This window comes from Tetrao urogallus (genome assembly GCF_951394365.1).
Source record: "Tetrao urogallus genome assembly, chromosome: 6".
Lineage (NCBI taxonomy): Eukaryota > Metazoa > Chordata > Aves > Galliformes > Phasianidae > Tetrao > Tetrao urogallus.
In genome coordinates, this window is record NC_136819.1 from 50,140,676 (window position 1) to 50,158,897 (window position 18,222).

Genomic DNA, 18,222 nt, shown 5'->3' on the forward strand with positions numbered 1-18,222 from the left:
GCTGGGGGTGAGGGTGTGGGGATGGGCATTGCTGACCTCCATGGGGCACAGTCCATCAAATCTCTGCTCTTAGACCTGTGCTCACAGCATTAAGATTTTGGGAGAAGTGAGAGGTAACGGCTCCAATTCTGGAGACACCCAAGGTCAGGCTTGGCAGGGCTCTGAGTACCTGACCGAGCTGTAGGTGACTCTTCTCATTGCAGGGAGCTGGACTGGATGGCCTTTAAGGGTCCCTCCCAACTCAAATGATTCCATGATTCTATGTCCAAGAAGCAGTGGGTGGCTTCATCAAAACTCTCCCCATCTGCAAAGGCTGTCTGGAGACAGAGATGGAGGGGAAGGCACTCATCTGCAGATCTAGGGTCAGTGGGGACATTGGGGAGGGGAAGGTGGGGACCTTTGTCCCCTCACCACTGGCAGCTTCAAGGAAAGCAGTGTGGGGCTGTGTGGCACATGACTGGTAATGAGCAGATCAGCTGTTGGCCAAAGTGCAGTTACACATTGTTGCTTGAAGCTGCTCTCTTCCATCTGAGCTCACTGAAAAATACCCAGAGGCTGTTATTAGTAATTATGGGGTTGTTATGAGTAATTATGGGGTTGAGGGTACTGCTGGATGCAATGGCTGTTTGCTTTCATCCCCTGCTGCTGCCCTCCCTTCTGCATCTCACTCCCCAGAGGCTCTTCCAGGCTCCCACAGATTGCCAAGGACATGGGGAGCTTGGGAGAGGAGCTGAGAGCACAGTGGCTGCTGGGACTGAGCAGGGCTGAGGTGGGTGCTGGGGAGGGCTGCTTCCTGCACCGTGTTCCTGCACCACCTGCATGTGTGCTGAGCCCATCACGTGTCCAGGATGGTCCAAGGTCCGGCCGGGAAGGAGCTGTGCAGGCAAGTGCTGCAGAGACATGGGGAACATCCTGGCTTTCCTCCTTGGTGTCCTGCAGCTCCTTGGTGAGTATTGCCCAGGGCCACACTGTGTGGAGAGAGGGGTGACTGAGAGATGACTTTCCCATTTCCTGTGTACTTTACCAATTGTTTTTCGTAGGAGAGCTGTAGGCTCTTGCGGTGTGTTTGTGTTGAAATAGCAAAATGCATTTCAAACTGGGCAAAGAGAAGGATGGAGGCGAGCTCGGGAGCCCAGGCTGCAGTGTATGTACGGCCCTGCTGCACCTCTGCAGCTCAGGTTTTTCTGGTCCTGCCTGAAGCCTGCAGCTCTGCACTGCAGGATCTCTTTTCTGTTAAATATGCGTGTTGCTTTGATGTTCAAGGACTGCACTTCCCTGGAGACCAGGCTGATTAAATAGCACGCTGATATCTCCCAGGCTGTGGAGGGTGCAGGAATGTGTCAGTGCACTGCATGAAGAAAAGAGGGTATTGCAGGAGTGGGTTAACCTCTGCAGCCCCGGGACCCCGGCTCTGAGATGGACAGCACATGGAGCAGGGCTCACTCCACAGCACATCTTGCAGCTGTGGGAGTATGAGGTATGCAGTGGGGCCTTTCTGCCAGAGCTTTAGTAGAGTCAAAAGGACACAAGTCCATAGCATGGACGGAGCAACCCACATTGACTTTTCGGGGTCTTTTCCATTCTGAAGCTCTATTCAACTCTAAGCCAGCAAGGACCTCACATCGATCCTAGCCTTCCTTCTGTTAATGACAACTTGCTCTTGCTGTTTCTCAGGAACCCCCCCCATCCCCCCTTCCCGAGGCAGCTGGAAACCATCTCTGCTGTCCCCCTGCTCCCCCCTGTCCAAGCTCCTTGTGGCTGGGCTCCAGCACCTGCTCCTGTGTTCTGCCTTTCATTCAGGTTAAAAACATATTGTTTCCTCTTTTTCCTCTTCATTCAACCGTGGTTCTGCACAACGAATGGTCTCAGCAGAGCCGCTGGCAGACTCAGCCACTATAAATCTGCAATTATGCTCTGAAGTGATCACTGCACACTGATAAAGCCTCTGCAGTGCTGCTTAGCACAACCAACAGATCTCCTCCCATCTTTGGGACTCACAGAGCTCAGGCACTCTGCAGTGCCCCTTCTCCATCAGCCGTGGCCATCCAGACCCCCCCTCCTCCTGGCCTGGGGTCTCCTCCCCAACCCGACATCCAGCACCCAGGTGACATTCCTGCCTGCTCCTCCACCAGATTTGTGTGTATGCTGTATTCCTTCCTCCCTCCTTCCTTCCTTTCTTCCTGAAAAGATTAAGCATGTTGAGAGGGAAAGTTTTTGCTTTTCTTTTTTTCTCTCCCCTCACCTTTTCTGTCTTACCATTCATTCATCTGAATTAATTGACTTTAGGCTGCTTGAGGGGCTGGAGCAGAAAGCAACCTTCCCTAGGGCTGATGTCTGGGCAGGGCACCATGAGTAGGTATCACACTGCACCATCATCATGATCCTGTGAGCCTGTGAGGGCGGTGCTGCTGTTCCCAACCTCAGGCTTTTGGGCACCAGTGCTGCTGCTCTGCTGAGCCCCAGATGTGATGCCAGCCAACAGTTTGTGCTACACATGCCAAGCATGTCAGGGGAGGGTCAGCTGGTGTCAAGAAAGGCTTCTGCACCAGAGGGCGATGGGTGTGGAACAGGTTCCCCAGGGCAGTGGATACAGCCCTGCCAAAGTTCAAGGAGCATTTGGATGATGCTTTCAGGCAAAGGATTTGGATTTGAGGTGGTCTTGTGTGGGGCTAGGATTCAGACTCAGTGATCCTTAGGGTGAGCAACGTGATGGTGAAGGCCTTCCTTCACGTCCCTCAAAGCCTAGTAGGTCACCTACCTGTTGCCTCAGTAAATATGGATGTTGTCACTTCAGAGCCATGGGAGGAGTGGGAGATGAAAGAGAAGTCACAGTCTTGATGCCCCAGGTTTGAGGTGGTGCTATGGTGCAACACAGGTCTGAATATTGCAAGTGTGGCTGCAAACCCCATCACTGGCTGTGATGTCCTTTGAGGTCTGGTCCATGCTGGGACATTACTCAGTACTGGCTCATGTTTGCTTCCCTGCTCCTCCTAGCTGCCACCATGGCTGCCTACAAGAAGTGGATTCCCGACACCAATTTTGAAACGGCGTCCAACTGGGATAAAGAGCGAGTCCCGTGTGCCAGAGACACGATTCACTTTGAGAAGGACAAGGTATCGGAGTGATATTTTTATTCTTTCTGATGACATCAGGCATGCAGAAGGCCCGTTACCTGCCCATGGAAAGCACGCTGAGGCTTTTTATTTTTGCTCTCCTTGCAGGTGGTCTCAGTGTTTGTCAGGTCTACCCACGCGCTGACGGACATGGTAAGCAGTGCACAGCTGGGCGTTGGTGTGGGGGAGGCTGTGGTGTGCAGCCCCTGTGAGTTCACAGTCCTCATGTGCCGTGATCCTGTCTGACCACAAAGGAGTCAGAAAATCGTTAAGGTTGGAAAAGACTTGTAAGCTCACCTATTCCAGCAGCCTGCGTACACCAGTACTGCCAAGTGAGCCCTGTCCCTAAGTGCTAGCCCTACCTCCCCTTGAACACCTCCAGCAGCAGTGAGAGCAGTCCGTGCTGGTTGGCACTGCACAGAAATCAGCCAGGAGCAAAATGATCAGTTTCAAGATTCTGTTTTCATTTTGGCAAGTAGGGAGGAAATGCCCCCTCCCCCTCCCCAAAACACTTTCTCTTGAAAGAAATTAACTTTTCCTCTGGGATGGAAGGAAAGAGCCCTGCCACACAGCTCTCTGCAGCAGCTTGCTCATGGCACAGCTGGTGTGGAGCAAGCACTAGCCCTGGGCTGAGGCTAAGTGAAGCTGGCAGAAAAGCATTTTGAAATGAAAACAAACCATTGTGGGAAATCCCAAAACGTTGCTCAAGAAAATTCCTTTCAAATGCCATTGTTTTTCTGATTTTTCTTGTGAGTTATTAACCCGGAGGCGGTGAGACAGGCACAGGGCTGTGCTGTAATGCATGTGGTGGTGGAGGCCTTGGCTGCACCATGCCAACACCCAGCAGTGTCTCATCCAGCAGGATGGGACCGCAGCAGAGTTTTCTTCTCTCAGTTTTAGACTCAGCAGAAAATCAGGTTTTGCTCTTTTATCGGCCATTAAATACAAATGAGCCCTTGAAATTTATGTGGTGTAATTTGTTCGGGCTGTCTTCCCCACTAATGGTTTTGATGCTTTAATAACGCCCTGCACCGCATTTAATCCCGCTACAAATATTTGGAGGAGTTACTTTATTTGTACGGCATTTAAAATATGAATTTTGGAAGGAAAGAATGTACTTGGGAAACGCGTGCGAATGTAATGTAATAAATGATGTGGAATTTACCCAGAGAAGAAAAGAGCAAAATATCACTCCAGTAGATTTTATTTTACTTACAGATGAATGTATAATATTTCTAAAGTACTTTCATCAGAGGACTGCAAAGTGCATAATTGCAAAGCAGCATTATTCACTACATCATTAGCCTTTCAAAAACAAGCTAAAGAGCCAAAATTAGAAAGCCCCAAGGCTGGCCATGTGCTGGGAGCAGAGGCAGAGCGGCATCACACCAAGGGTGGTACCTGTGGGTGCAGGGCTGGAGGCCTCGGCTGGGTGCTCAGGGCAGGTTTCCTGGCAATGATGGGTCAGTTCAGGGCAGCTGAATGACACCAAACTCCTCCCTGTCACCGGTCAGGCTGCCATTCTGTGCAGCTCATTCAGCAGCGCTTCTTTGCAAGCACTGCTGCTGAGCATCTGAACTGCAAGTGGTGGGGGAGTCACTGTCCCTGAAGGTGATTCCAGAATTCCAGAACTGTGGAGATGTGGCACTGAGGGACGTGGTCAGTAAGCATGGTGGGATGGGTTGGGGTCGGATTGGGTGACGTTAGAGATCTTTTCCAACCTTCATGATTTTCTGATTCTAAGATTACCCAGCTTGCAGCTCTCTGCTCTTTGGAGCATCATCATTGGCAAGGAGCTGTCCCATCAATTTTCCAGGCGTTGTTATGAATTTTTTTAATTTCACCTCCACCACCTCTCTCTCTCCCATGTGCTGCCGTACTCTGTGGTCACCAGGTGATAAGGAGACTGCCAAGATGAAGGATTTTACAAAATTGAAATCAAGCACCTGAGCTGTTCTGCCACTTGTGGAGATGGCATGAAATTGGGCAGTGGGGTCGTTAGGAAGCAAATAGGTTTGGAGGCTTTTTGCAGCAAGGCAGAGCTGCACCTGTTCATATGCTGGCCTTGCCGCGCTGGAGAATTAATCACTTAAATCAGCAGGAATACATTAAGCTTTGGAGTCGCCATGGAGATGCTATACAGCCTTTGGCCAAAAAAAAATAGGAGCTTGATGTTTGCTGTGGTATCACAGGAGGAAATTCATGGCTGGGGAAGGGGCTTGGCTTTCATTGACTTTCATGAGGACGGGGCCAAATATGCAGGGGATGCAGGGATCTGGTGCATGGTGGGCAGAGGAGTGGTAGGACGGCTCCTGTACTTTGCCGTGCACCCCACGTCCACTGTTGCCTTTTGCACAGCTGCTCAGTGGAGATGAGCCCCACAAGAACTGCAGCCTCCAGTCCTGGTGATGCCCTGCATCGCTCCCTGGGAACAGCTGTAAGGATCAGGGGCTGCAGGATCACAAAGCCCACTTCCCTCAGCTTTAGGGGAAGGCTCTTTGTTGTCCCATTTGACGCTTGTCCCTAATTCAACTACATGCTAAATCCAAATCCAGCTTAAATGTAAGTGACTTTGAAGCATAACCATCACTATTAGGCTGGATTTTCCATGGTCTTTAGCTGCCTAAAATTGCAGATAAATATTTAGTAGCTTCCAGAGAAGCCTGAAGGTAAATCCACCAAAAGAAAAAAGAAAAAGAGGTGCTCAGTGCAGTGATGCTTAACGGGCCAGCATGTCACTGGAAGCCCATGACCCAGCAAGGAACCCAGCAGCCCGTGCGCCGCTGGTGGCCGCAGGGCAGCTCTGTGTCGTGCATTGGGTTTTGCTGTCCAGCCCAGCTGCACCACATGGTGTGTCTCACACGAGTCCTGGCTCAGTGCTGGCCAGCGGTTGCCCTTGGGAGCAGGGCTGATGTCGCTTTCTATTTCTGGGGTGCAGGAGTTGGGTTTAGCCAACCATGTGGGCAGAGCAGCCTCATTTAGTGCACACGGTCCAGGGGTCAGGGCACAGTGTGAGCATCGCCTTCTGCTTGCTGCTTCTCTCCAGCTCGGGGGAAGAACACCTATGTGCTGGGCATCTCTGTGCTTTCAGCCTCCAGCACTCATTCCAGAGCCTCCGAAGTGCAGCTGCCCCAACCCTGTCCCTGCTGCCCAGACAGGAATAGGAATGTATGGGGCACCGGGGTCAGACCAGGACCTCAGTTTCCAGCATTATATTTTTAGCTGCCTAATTGTGAGAGCAGAATGTACTCGGCTTTGCTGCAGGATGCTCCCGCTTGGTTCCTGGCAGAGATTGATCTTGAAATGCCAATTGCTCTCTGGGGGCGCTGGCTCTAATGAATCGCAATGGTTTGTGCTCATCCCAGGCACCGCGCTGCCCTCCCCCTGCTTCCGAAATCGCAGGAATGCAGGTTCAGGAGCCCCAGAGAAGGAAATGTTTTCCCTTTTCCCGAAGGGAAATTCCGAAGAAACGAAGGTAAAAAATGTCATGGTAGTGCGTGTGTGGCAGCACATCGTTACAAGCCCGAACCCTGCAGGCTGTTCTCCAGCAATGCTGCCGCTGAAAGTCTGCCTGAGGACGAGGTGCGATGGAGCAGCCTTTTGCAGCCGTCCGTGCCTATAACTGCCTGAGAGCATTTGTTGCTAGCAGTAGGAGGAGCCTACAGAGCCTGAGGTGAGCAGAGCGTTGTGCTTTGGGGGGCTGGGTGCCACAGCACCACCGGGGGCTGGTGGCCAGGTGGGTTCTGGTGGCCAGGATGCTGGAGCAGCTCTGGCTCTGTGTTGCACCTCCAGCCGCTCTCCTGCACTCTCTGCCCTTGACCAAGGAGAGGAGTTGAGAAAAATGAGCGGAACTAATCCAGAGTAGATGTGTCAATAGCCCTAAGCCTCTGTTTGCAGTCTGCAGCCGTAGCTCAAGTGCCTCGTCCTGATGCACACTCCCACAGGTGCCAATGCTACATGTACCCAGTTGCTGTGGGCGCTGTGTCTTTGCACTCATTTATCAGGCAATGCGATGAAGATGCTCCCAATGTCCCCTCATCCCTCTGCCCAGCCCAGCCACATGTGTGCAGGCAGTGGGCACAGGGACTGCTTCACCAAAAAACAAGGGACTGAGTGATGAGCAGACGCAGCAGGGGAACCTGATCCTGCATTAATGAGAGCACGGCTGCACCGCTGCCACATGGCCCTGCCTTGCAGGGGGCAGGCGGGGACATGTGCAAGGACAGCAGCCAAGCCCTCATTAGCTTGCAGGGGTTGATGCCACAGTGATGATGCCCTGCTGGCACGCTGCTCTTCCGTGCCCTGCCTGCTGCTGGGGGTGAACATAGATGAGTGAGCTACTTGCTTCTAGCCAAGCAGTGATGCTGCAATGCTCCAGGCCCAGGAGTGAGGCAATAGTAAGAGAACAGCAGGATGAGGCTGGGCCCAGCAACATTGGTCTGGGAAAGAAGCTGAGGATGCAAGTGTGAGCTTCATCCAAGAAGGAGAGCAGGCAAAAAGAGCCTCTAAGGAATTAAAGCTGCCCTGCCTGCCTTCTGCCTGTCCACCTGCTATCTGCAGGCTGCAGATGCCCAGCAAAGCAGGAATTTAAGAGGTGATGCAGAAATCCACTTTCTCTAGTGCTGATGCCTTTGGTGGATGATGGCACACATCCTGTGTGAGGTGGCATAGTTCATTACTGGAGCGGAGCTGGGGTGTGCCAGAGGGTGGTTAAAAGCCACATGCTCAGGTCTTTGCTGTTTGATGAGAAGAAATACAGGTAGTTCTGCAGAGAAGAAAAGCAGAGGTAGCTTTTGCCTCATCTTCCTCTCCCTCTCTTTTGCATTTCAGCAGTTTCATTTTGCTTCTCAGCAGTTTCATTTTCACTTACAGGTTAAGGTAACAGGACAGCAGCACGATGCTGGGATTGCACGTGTTGGCTGAGAACGGGGGGGGGGGGGGGAGGGGGAGGGGGAGGCTTTCCTGTCTTTTTTTTTTTTTTTTGCTGGCTTGGATGAGAAAAATAATGACTGTATTTCAGTTGTCATTACATTTGGTAATGAAGACCAAGGAGATAAGTCATCTACCAGTGTCAGGGATGGGAAATGATTAGCAAGACTGTGAGCCTGCTGTATTAATGGCAGTGGAGTAGAGGTTGGCAGGAGCCAAGGAAAGCAGACGAAACTGCCAGCTTTTGGCTCTGTTCCTTTGGTACATGTCACTGCTCAGTTCAAGATGTACTTGGAAAGGGGCCCAGCCTATATGTAATTCCTATACAAAACTCCCAAATGCAGAAAGCTGCTGCCCAACCAGAGACTCTGTTTGTGCTCTGCAGTGATCCCAGTTGCTTAACCCTTTGCTCTTTTGAGGAGAGAGAATGTGCAAACCTTTCACAAACTAAGATGCTTTGGACAGCAGTGTGTGCACCTCAGGGGATCTTGCCCAGCTCATTTCAAACCATTGAGTGGCTCCCCACTGACTTCCATTAAGGCCACTGGTGGAGGGAAAATGGCATCAGCTGTTGGTGCTAGGGCCAGCCTCAGAAACTCCTGCTGCAAAGCAGAAGTGTGGAGTTCTCTCTTGATTTTTGTTCTCCTGCAGATGAGGCAACTCCACTGCCCATCTCACAGTGCACTGTTCAGGTGAGTCAGGCTGGGACACCACAGTCGTGTCCTCATGGGACATATGGGCAGCTCTTCCTGGGCTGGAAAACTCCCTGTAGCCCAGGGCTGTGGCCTTTGAGGTGGAGGAGTCAGTCACTACATCTTCTCCAGAGAGGTCCCACCTCCTCCCTGCTCTCTCCACATCCAAGCCAAGAGCCAGAGTAGGCTCTTACCATGCTGTCTTTCTTTGCTCTGGGCATAATGTATGCACAGAACGTTCTTGCATTGCTCCTGGGAGCAGCGAGAGTGATGCAGCTCACAAATATTTGTACGTACTTGTCTAAGTATGGCCTTTGAAGTTTTTTCCTCCTCCTTGTTGAATTGTAAAGCTCCAAAGGAATAGCTTCCTGGACAGGAAAGCTCATCGCATCCTGCATGGCCCCTTGGGGGTGTTTGAGATGCTCCAACACATAGCTGTAGCCAAAGCTCCTACTCTGCTGGGGTAGAGTAAGACCATTAGTAGAGGTAACTCTACTGGGGAAAGCAATGTCCATCAGGCAGGGCTCACCCACCTGGAGATGGTGGTGAAAGACTGGCACTGCTCCAGCCATCAGTGGCTCAGGGAGAAGAGTCCTTCCCCAGCGTGTACCACCACCTACTCCTGTGTGGGCTCAGAGGAAAACTAACCAGGGCAGGGTACATTGACTGGTAAAGGAAGCTCCTAGCATAGAGCTTGGCCAGCTACAAGCAGGCTGAGTCCTGATCCTCAAAATGTCAGTGGATGTGACGTTTTTGTTGTCAGACAAAGGGTAACGTTTATTTTCCTAGCAGGTCTTTCAGCCTCTCTCAGTGCTTCAGTGCTGGAAAAATTACCCAAGAGTAATAGAGGTTTGGAGAACATGATGGCATGGTTTCCAGTGAGGCACTGCTCATGCTATGGGCTCATCCATAGGCAAACATATCTTTCTGGCTGGTGGGGAGATGACATACCTTGGGGGTAGAAGATAGCCATACCTTAATAATCTACCTCTTCACTCCTTCCTCTTTTGCTTCCAGAGCAGAGCAACGTATGATATTGGTGAATCTGATATCACCACCAAGGTGGTCGTGTGTGGGACCAAGCACCCTTAGGCAAAACCACCTCCGGAACAGAGCTATTACAGCCACATGCAGCACTCAGTCATAAGTCTCGCTTTTTCTAACCTACATGCATATTTAAAGACCAATTATGTCAATGTAACCTCAGAATCCTATCTAACACGTTTCTATGTGAGCACAGGCCACAGTGTGTGGGCACAGCTCAGCCTGGAGGGCTGCCAGCTGCGGGCAGGGAGGTGGTGGAGTCACCATCCCTGGAGGTGCTCAAGTACTGCAGAGATGTAGCACTGAGGGACACGGTCAGTGGGCATGGTGGGGGTGGGTTAGGGTTGGGCTGGGTGGTCTTAGAAGTCTTTTCTAGCCTTAATGATTCCATGATGGTGGTACACTGCTGGAATGAGTGAGAGGAAAGCAGAGCCTTGAGCATCACTCACTCCTTGACGCATGAAAATATTGGGGGAAAACCCAATCTTTTTCTTTGGCAGTCTCTAAGCGGAAAATGAGCTGGGCTGAATAAGCTGTGTGCTATGAGTGAGTCCCTGACTCAGTCACCTGCTGCAGCCTGGCTTGGAGCAGCTGTGCCAGCTGGGTGGCTACAGATCCAGCCCTGGGGCGGTGTTTGTCCTGCACACCTCCCTCACACCAGGTGAGCATGGTGCAACCAAGCTGGCTGTGTTGTCTGAGCAATGGCAAGAGAGCCATTGTAAGCCCCCATCCCTTAGTCAGTCCTCTGCCCAGCCAGAACCACTAGAAACTATTACTCCCCAACAGCAGAGACATGTCTAAGCATAAAGGAATTAGGTTTTGCGTGGCATCCAAATGTACGAAGCTGTTTCAGAGTTGTTAGGAGCATGTGTAAGCAGGAGGAAGAGGGAACTGTGGAAAGAGCTTAAGTTGCTTTTTCCTGCTCGTTTCCCTGAACGCTTCGTGGTTTTCTGTGTTGCTATAAAATAAAGTGCAACCCTGCAGCATCCCCATCTGTAGAACATGGAGACAATACCTTTCCATTACACAGGGCACAGGGAGGGTGACTCCTAATGACTGTAAAGTGCCTTGGAGATGGTGAGTGCAATTGGCAATCTAATAATTAGCACTGTTATTTGATGACAAGCCTGGGTGGCTGGCAGCGGGGCCGCACAGTAACACTCTGCATCCCTCTCTCCCTTTAGTACCTTCCCCTGAATGGAGAATTTCTGCTGGCATCTGGCTCTGGGTTCGCAGCTTTCGATGGCAGCTGGGACCCGGGATGTGGCTCAGGTATGGTGTGCTGGGCTGACAGCCACCGTTAACTCATAAATCTGCCACCAGCACTGCTACAAAGGCCTTTGCTGTCCCACCTCGGTGCGGGGTGACTCACCCCTCTTCAATCCCTGTCTTCTCTTTGATGGCTTCCCTCACATCGCATCTTTCTTCCTCTGCTAGATCACCTGTCTTTTAAAAAAGTAATTATAGCCAGGGAGGCTTTGAAGTTGTAGCAGAGAGGTAAATATTGTTTGTATTTTACCCTGCCTGTTAAGCATGCAGCCACATCAAAGCCCTCATTTGCTTTGCCATGGTATTGCTAAAGAAAATCGGTTACAGATTACACAGCTGGGCCCCCGAGTGCTGAACCATGATGTTTTGGAGCTGCCCTTCAGCCCCACAGGTGTCTGCACACTGATGTTTGGGCGCTGGCACATCCCTCAGCCTCCTGTCAGTTTCACACTGAGATTCCCAATGAGCCAGGCAGCAGCTTTTTGTCAGTGCTGCTTATTTACCTGAAAGCTGTTTGCCGGGGAGATGTATCAGAATCATAGAATGGTGTGGGTTGGAAAGAACCTTAAACCTCACCCAGCCCCATCCCTGCCATGAGCTGGCTGCCCCCACCAGCTCAGGCTGCCCAACCCACCCAGCCTTGGGCATCTCCAGGGATGGGGCACCATCAGCTCTCTGGGCTGCAGTGCCAGGGCCTCACCATCTTCAGTGTGAAAATTTTCTTCCTTATCTAAACCCACCCCTTTTCCATTCGAAGTCATTACTTCTTGTCTAATCACTACAGTACCTGATACCTGGTGCTTGGTACCACTCCAGATTTCCTGTAGACCCCTTTAGGAACGGGAAAGCCACAGTGAAGTCTCCTTGGAGCCTCCAGCATGGACAAGTCCAGCTCTCTCAACCTGCCTCTAGAGGAGAGGTGCTCCAGCCTTCTGTTTGTGCTCACAACCTCTTCTGGACCCACTCCAGCAGCTCCATGCCCATCTTGTGCTGAGGACCCCAGGACTGGGTGCAGGACTCCAGATAGGGCTTCATGAAGGCAGAGCAGATGGGGACAATCCTTTCCCTTGCCCTACTGTTACCACCCTCTCGATGCAGCCTAGGATACCATTGCTTTCTGGGCTGCAAGCACACAAGGCTTTGACCTGGCCATGTGATGCTCTCATGGGACAACAGGCATTTCTGGGCAGCTTTCCCAAATGAATTCCTGAAAGCACAATTTTAGAATGAATGCAGGTAATCTCATGTGCTGTGTGATTTGGGAAGCTGTGGGGAAAGGAAAGCAAAAGCAGGGCACAGTGTGACCACCAGGGAAATGGCCGGTGGTAGGATGGCACTCCGGTTTGGGGGTTATCTGCTCATAATAGGGCTGAGCATGTTTCTGCTGGTCTGCAAATCAGTTATCGTAACTGATTTTACCCAGTTTAACTGTAGTTTAGGTTTTGTGGCTGTTTTCCTCCCTAACTGTAAGGTTAACCTTTAAAGAAGAGGAATAAAGAGCTCCTGGGGTCTGGGGCTGGAGTTTTGCACCAGCTTTACCCAAGCAGTGGCTGCAGGCTGGAGCCAGCTCCTGCTTCACCTCTCCTTTTGCTCCTCTCAGGTGCAGTGCTGAGCTTTGCCAATGCTGAGCAGCACTCGTGGTTCAACCCCGAGCTGTGGCAGGATGTGTCCTACAGAGTAGACCTGGAACCAGCAGGCAGCATCTTCCTCCTGGACGAGGAACGTGTCCCATGCCAGTATGACCACGTCATCTTCCAGCCTGAAACCTCCTTCAGTGTAAACCTTGACTCATCGCGGCAAGAGATCCCCGTTCAGAGCATCTCACTCATGGGCCAGGTATGGGGAGCTGGTGGGAAACCATTTTGGCACCTCCTTCTGGGTTTGGGGTTATTTCCCTACTGGCATCCTCTGTGCCACCAAGGGGCTGCCTTCCTGCCCCAGCCTGAGCATGCCCTGTGGGCTCACAGTTGTCTCCCAGCTTTGCTTCCGTATCAGTGTATAATTGATCAGAGGGATAATTATAGAACCTCTGTCAGCCTGCTGTGCTGCAGCCCAGGCAGATGACAATCCCCATCCCTCTCAGTCGGGAGAGCCGAAGATCACAGCCTCTGCAGTGGAAACAGGCGCTGCCTTCAGAAGCGGGAGATGTGGAAGACATCTCATCAGTAATCTGTTATTTCCTCTGCCGCATTGCCCAGGCTCTGCCATTTTGGGGCCAGGCGTGAGGGGACCTGATAAAACTTGATAGTCTGAGTCCTCTGGCCTGGATGCGGAGCTGGAGTCGCACGGCAGCCTCTCGCTCTTTTCTCTGCAGGAGCTGAGCAGCACTGAGGCGTGGGCTGAGTACCTGAGGAGCCCCTCTGCCGCTCTGCAGTTCCACGGCAATGCCACCCTGCAGGTGACGGGCACCCACTGTCCCCACAGCTCCGGCTGTGCCTGTGGGAACTCCCAGGTGAGGCACTTTGGGGGCAATGTCTTCCCACCTAAAGAAAGTGGGGAAAGGAGGGACTGACCCTGCCGTGCTCTTCTTTAGGATGGAGACCGCATCTGTGCATCACTGCTCAGGGCGGAGCAGTGCCCGGCACTGGTGTGCCACAGCCCTCTGCGGCCCCTCGGCCACTGCTGTGGGGTCTGTGGTGAGTGGGGCCCACTGAATTCGTGTCGTTTCTTTGAAAATAAACACATGCAGTGAGAGCAACGGGCGCTTATCCATTCATCTACCTGGCAGGTTGTTAAGGGGGATTTTTTTGTACCGAGTTACTTGGAATGTAGTACCAAATTCATTAAAAATGCACCATATGTTCCTCTGATGTGCTCTCAAAAGCAGAGCTTTTAAAAGCCATTAGGAGAATTTCATGTTTCAGCAAGTGTTTGCCGGTGCTTTTTCCAAGGAAAATGTTTGAATCACCGAATGCAGCGCAGTGACACAGGGAACACGTGTCCCCTCCTCTGTGCCTCACAGCCAAAGCCACGGCAGCGCTGCTGAGCTGCAGCCTTGAGATGTAGCTCAATGCAGAGCTTCCTGTGGAAATATGGGGGAGGGGGCTTCCTGCTGGAATATCATGGGAAACAAAAGCCCAAACCCACTGACAGAAGGGAAGCGAGAGAGGTGAGGTTTCTTCAGGCCCCATTGCCTGGAGAAAGCCCTTCTAGAGCCCAGTGTGACCCAGCAATATGGAGATACTGGGGGTTCTCAGGTGCCTTTTGGGGCAACCAGAGTCATGCTACCATCACAGTGCTCTGCTCTTTCTGGGCTCTGACTGTCTGTCTGTCTGCCTGCTTTTGAACTGCAGGAGCTATTGTCACACTGGATTTTAAGCCCGAATTTGACCTGCAGCAATACCGGGACAGAGTGGTGCAAGCTTGGCTCAGCCTGGTACGTCCCAGGGATGCAGGGTGCTCCCCAGCTCCCCACCATCTGGAGCCTTCACCTACCAGCTTTGGCTTCTCGGATGTGCTGTATTGCCCTGGGGGCTGCTGCAGCCTCCCTTGTTCCCCACAACATCCACTCTGCTCAATTTTGGTGAAAACTAGCTGCTGGCTGCTGGGCCCAAGGGGGGCTTGCTGGAAACAAGCATGGGGGGTTGGGTTCTCAGCTCTGAGTTGTCTGGAGGAGGAACACAGCAGCAGAAATGGCAGCTCTGTGGTGGGGCTGCCGTGAAGATTTATAGGTGACCCTCACAGAACATCCATCATAGCTGTCTATAGAGAGGACTCATTTCTACCTACTGCTCTCACGGGCTGTGTGTGTCTGTTGTGTTCTGGAAAGCCCAAGTATGCCGGTGTTCAGATGGCCATCTCCAAGGTGCACAGGGCTCAGACCTTCCTAGGACTCCTCCCGCGGGGCTCCATACCTGTCATCCAGATTGTGCTGGTCGATGGCGAGGCCGGGGTGCAGACAGGCACTGCTGCGGAGCAGCTGGCTGCAGACATCATGGGTGACATCGCACAGCATGGTAATGGCCTTCAGTTGCATCAAAGGAAACTCAGGTTGGATACTAGGAAAAACTTTGCAGCAAGACTGGCAATGCAGTGGCACAGCTGCCCAGGGAGGGGGGGGAGTCAGTGTCCCTGGAGGTGTTCAAGAACCATGGAAATGTGGCACTGAGGGATGTGGTCAGTGGGCACGGTGGGGTGGCTTAGGTGATCTTCGAGGTCTTTTTCAACCTTAATGATTCTCTGATTCTGCAAACTCTGCCATTCTTGGTGTCATGGCTCTGGGACCACCCAGTCCCCCCTCGCCCCCTCCCACAACCCCATCCCTGTTGTGCCACCAGTGTGGTGCTGGGAACTGTGGGCTGTAATAGTGGCACAGCTGGAGCTCCTGATTGCCTGCAAATGGCACATGCTGCGAAGAGCTTTGGTGCTCTGCCTGAGGTCCCTGTCCCTTCTGTCTGGTCTCAGATGGAACACAGACAGCTCTGTGCCTTCTTAACACACACATGCTCTGCTTTTCTAATGACTTCATTAGTGAGCTTTGCTTAGCCCAGAATTTCATAGTTTTAATTGTAGTGGTGTGAGTGGAACAGCACTGCAGGAGCAGGGGTATCAGGGTTGGCAGGGACCCCTGTGACAGCCCAGCCCTCTTGTTGCTCAGTGTCTGGCCCAAGTGAGTTCTGAATCTCTTCAAGGATGTGGACTCCACATCTCTGCATCACACGGTGGTGCATCACAGCGTGGTGTTCATGTAGCCTTATACGCTCCAGCTCTCACCTCATTCCTTCCCGCCCCCCATAGGTGAAGCTTTGGGCATTTCAGCTGGCAGTGTGGAGGTGGCCACTGGCAGCACTCTCGGCGGGCAGGTGGCAATCCATGCCTCCAGGCAGATCGCATCGGGGACTGTCCTGGGGCTGCTCTTCGCTCTGCTGGTGCTTGGAGGGCTCCTCTACCTCCACAGGAAGGGAAAGCTGAGGTATGGACCGGGCTTTTGCAGCAGCATATGGCTTATGTTGGATATTAGGAAAAATGTCTTCTCAGAGGGAGTGGCGGTGCATTGGCACAGGCTGCCCAGAGAGGTAGGGGAATCACCGTCCCTGGAGGTGTTCAGGAATTGTGGAGATGTGGCACTGAGGGGAGTGGTTTAATTGCCATTTTGGTGATGGGTTGATCGTTGGACTTGGTGATCTTAGGGGTCTTTTCTGACCTTAATGATTCTATGATTCTACATTGGTAACCCAGACCACAACTGTGCCATGCTCTGCTAGCTCCCACCGAGGGTCCAGCAAGGGTGGGTGGGAGGCCTGGAGTGGAGGGACATCCTCAGGAGATTACTTGGCACTGCATTGCGCTGCTGGGCATAGCATGCCATGGCTGCCCATGGAGATCTCCCATTCCTTGCAGCCTTCAGCCGGCAGCCTGATGGGAACAGAGAGCTGCAGCTGCCAGCTTCTAAATAGCAACGCATCAAAGCCATGCAAAGCAGTTCTGTAGACGTGAAAGGGGACTGCAGCTCAGGATGCAGCTCTTCCCCAGTGCGTTCATCCCAACTCTCTGAGTGTGGGCAGGAGGAGCTGACCCTGAGCATTTTGTAGCACCGAGGGTGTTGCTGTCACTATGGGAGAGGTGTGCTGGTACCTGCTGGGGGGCACAGGGCCTCTGCCGGCTGTGAGCAGGGATGCTTCCCCTGCCACTTGGCACGTGCTGGTGTAACACTTCCCAGCAATAAACCAGTGCCTCCATTTAATATCTAAAAAAACCCTCCCAGCCCTGTAATTGCTGCCTGATGATTTATACTACACTGACACTTTGTTGGATGCCTGCCTCTGAAACCCGCTCTGTCAGCAGTGGGAAAGGAGGCTGTGCAGCTCCCAGAGATGGACTGAGCCCGTGTCCCCAGCCGCCCTGCCCCTGCCATGTGTCCCAGGCAGCTCCAGCCTGTGGGACATTTGCTGGTCAGATTTTGGGGAGGGAGTTCCTGGGTGTGCCTCCCCCGGCAGGCAGTGCTCGGTGGGATGTTGTGAGTGGGGACCCACCGCTCAGCCCCCCCTTGGCTGCTGCTTGGGATGGGGAGCCTTAGGGTAAGAGAAACTCATAAAGCAAAGACGGTGATTAAGATGATAAAATGATAACTTGATAAAGGTAATGATAGAAAGTAATTAGTGTTTGTTGAGATTGCAGTGGGAGCAGGTGGCAATTCATTTCAGCTCAGGAAAGGAGCGCGATGGCTCAGAGGCAGAGCACAGCAGGGCTGACCAGCGCTCCCTGCAGGATGCAGCCCCGGAGCTGCGCTCACTGCTTTCTGCTCAACGTGCAAACGTCCCATTGCAAAAGCGTGAACCTTTTGTCCCCGTGCTTCCTACAGGCCTGCTAAAGTGGTGGCATTTCGGTGGGGGGCTGTATGGAGGGCAGTGGCAGGGCTGGGGTTTGAAGGGGTGATGCCACGTCTGTCCCCAGGCTGCAGGCACTGCATCTCCCCCGACTCTGGGACACAGCAAAGGACCTGAAGAGCCCCCAGCCAGAAAGTGGGAAAGGCTTTGACAACCCCATGTTCGACGTGGTGAGTAGCCCCGCTGGGGGCATGGGGGTGCCTCAGTGGGGGTTTTCTTCCCTTCCCTACCCAGTGCTTCTCTCTCCTCGCTGCTGCAGGAACTGCCAGGCGCTAGCAGTGTGGAGAAGACGCTGCAGGAGATGGCTCCCGAGGCCCGCCAGGTGTTCTATCTCAACCCCATGTATGACCCCAGCGAGACCGAGACTTGATGGCACAGCCACAGCCTTCCCAGGGACACCGTTATGTGACACCTGGTGAGGTCCAGGCCAGGGGCAAGCCGTGCCTGCCTGAATAAAAGTGTTGGTGAAGGATATCATAAACCTTCTTCCACAGGGCTCAGCCACAGCCTCCTGGTGCCCCTTCTGTTTCCATAATGTGAGTTTTGGTGGTGCTGCTCTCTGTAAAGCAGCAGTGAGGTGTGGGTCTGGCCCTGGCATTGTGGCAATGGCCAAGGGAGGGAGGGGACAGGCACTCTGCTAGCATGGGTTGGGGCAATACTGGCACAGGATGGACCTTGGTGCCACACGCCTTCAGTTGCCCACAGTGTCAGGCACCAACTCTTTACACATCAAGTCTAATGGGTGAGCCTGAAGGTACGGAAATATATGCAAATTTATGCAGATTTACACTCTGCTGAGTTTTCAGTAGGGCTCATTGGCATTTCCATAAGGAAGCAGCTATTTTAAGT

General features: G+C 52.6%; 1 protein-coding gene across 1 annotated transcript; it reads left to right on the top strand.

Moving 5' to 3' along the window:
* Positions 1-900: 900 nt before the first annotated feature.
* AMN (amnion associated transmembrane protein) lies at positions 901-17,743 on the top strand (the record flags this gene model as incomplete). Its single annotated transcript, XM_079537638.1, has 12 exons — positions 901-946; positions 2,995-3,113; positions 3,222-3,266; positions 10,963-11,050; positions 12,648-12,883; positions 13,362-13,499; positions 13,581-13,683; positions 14,341-14,423; positions 14,817-15,003; positions 15,785-15,959; positions 17,441-17,543; positions 17,633-17,743. 12 exons carry the CDS (start codon positions 901-903, stop codon positions 17,741-17,743), a joined length of 1,434 nt encoding a protein of 477 aa, XP_079393764.1.
* Between the last annotated feature and the right edge of the window lie 479 nt (positions 17,744-18,222).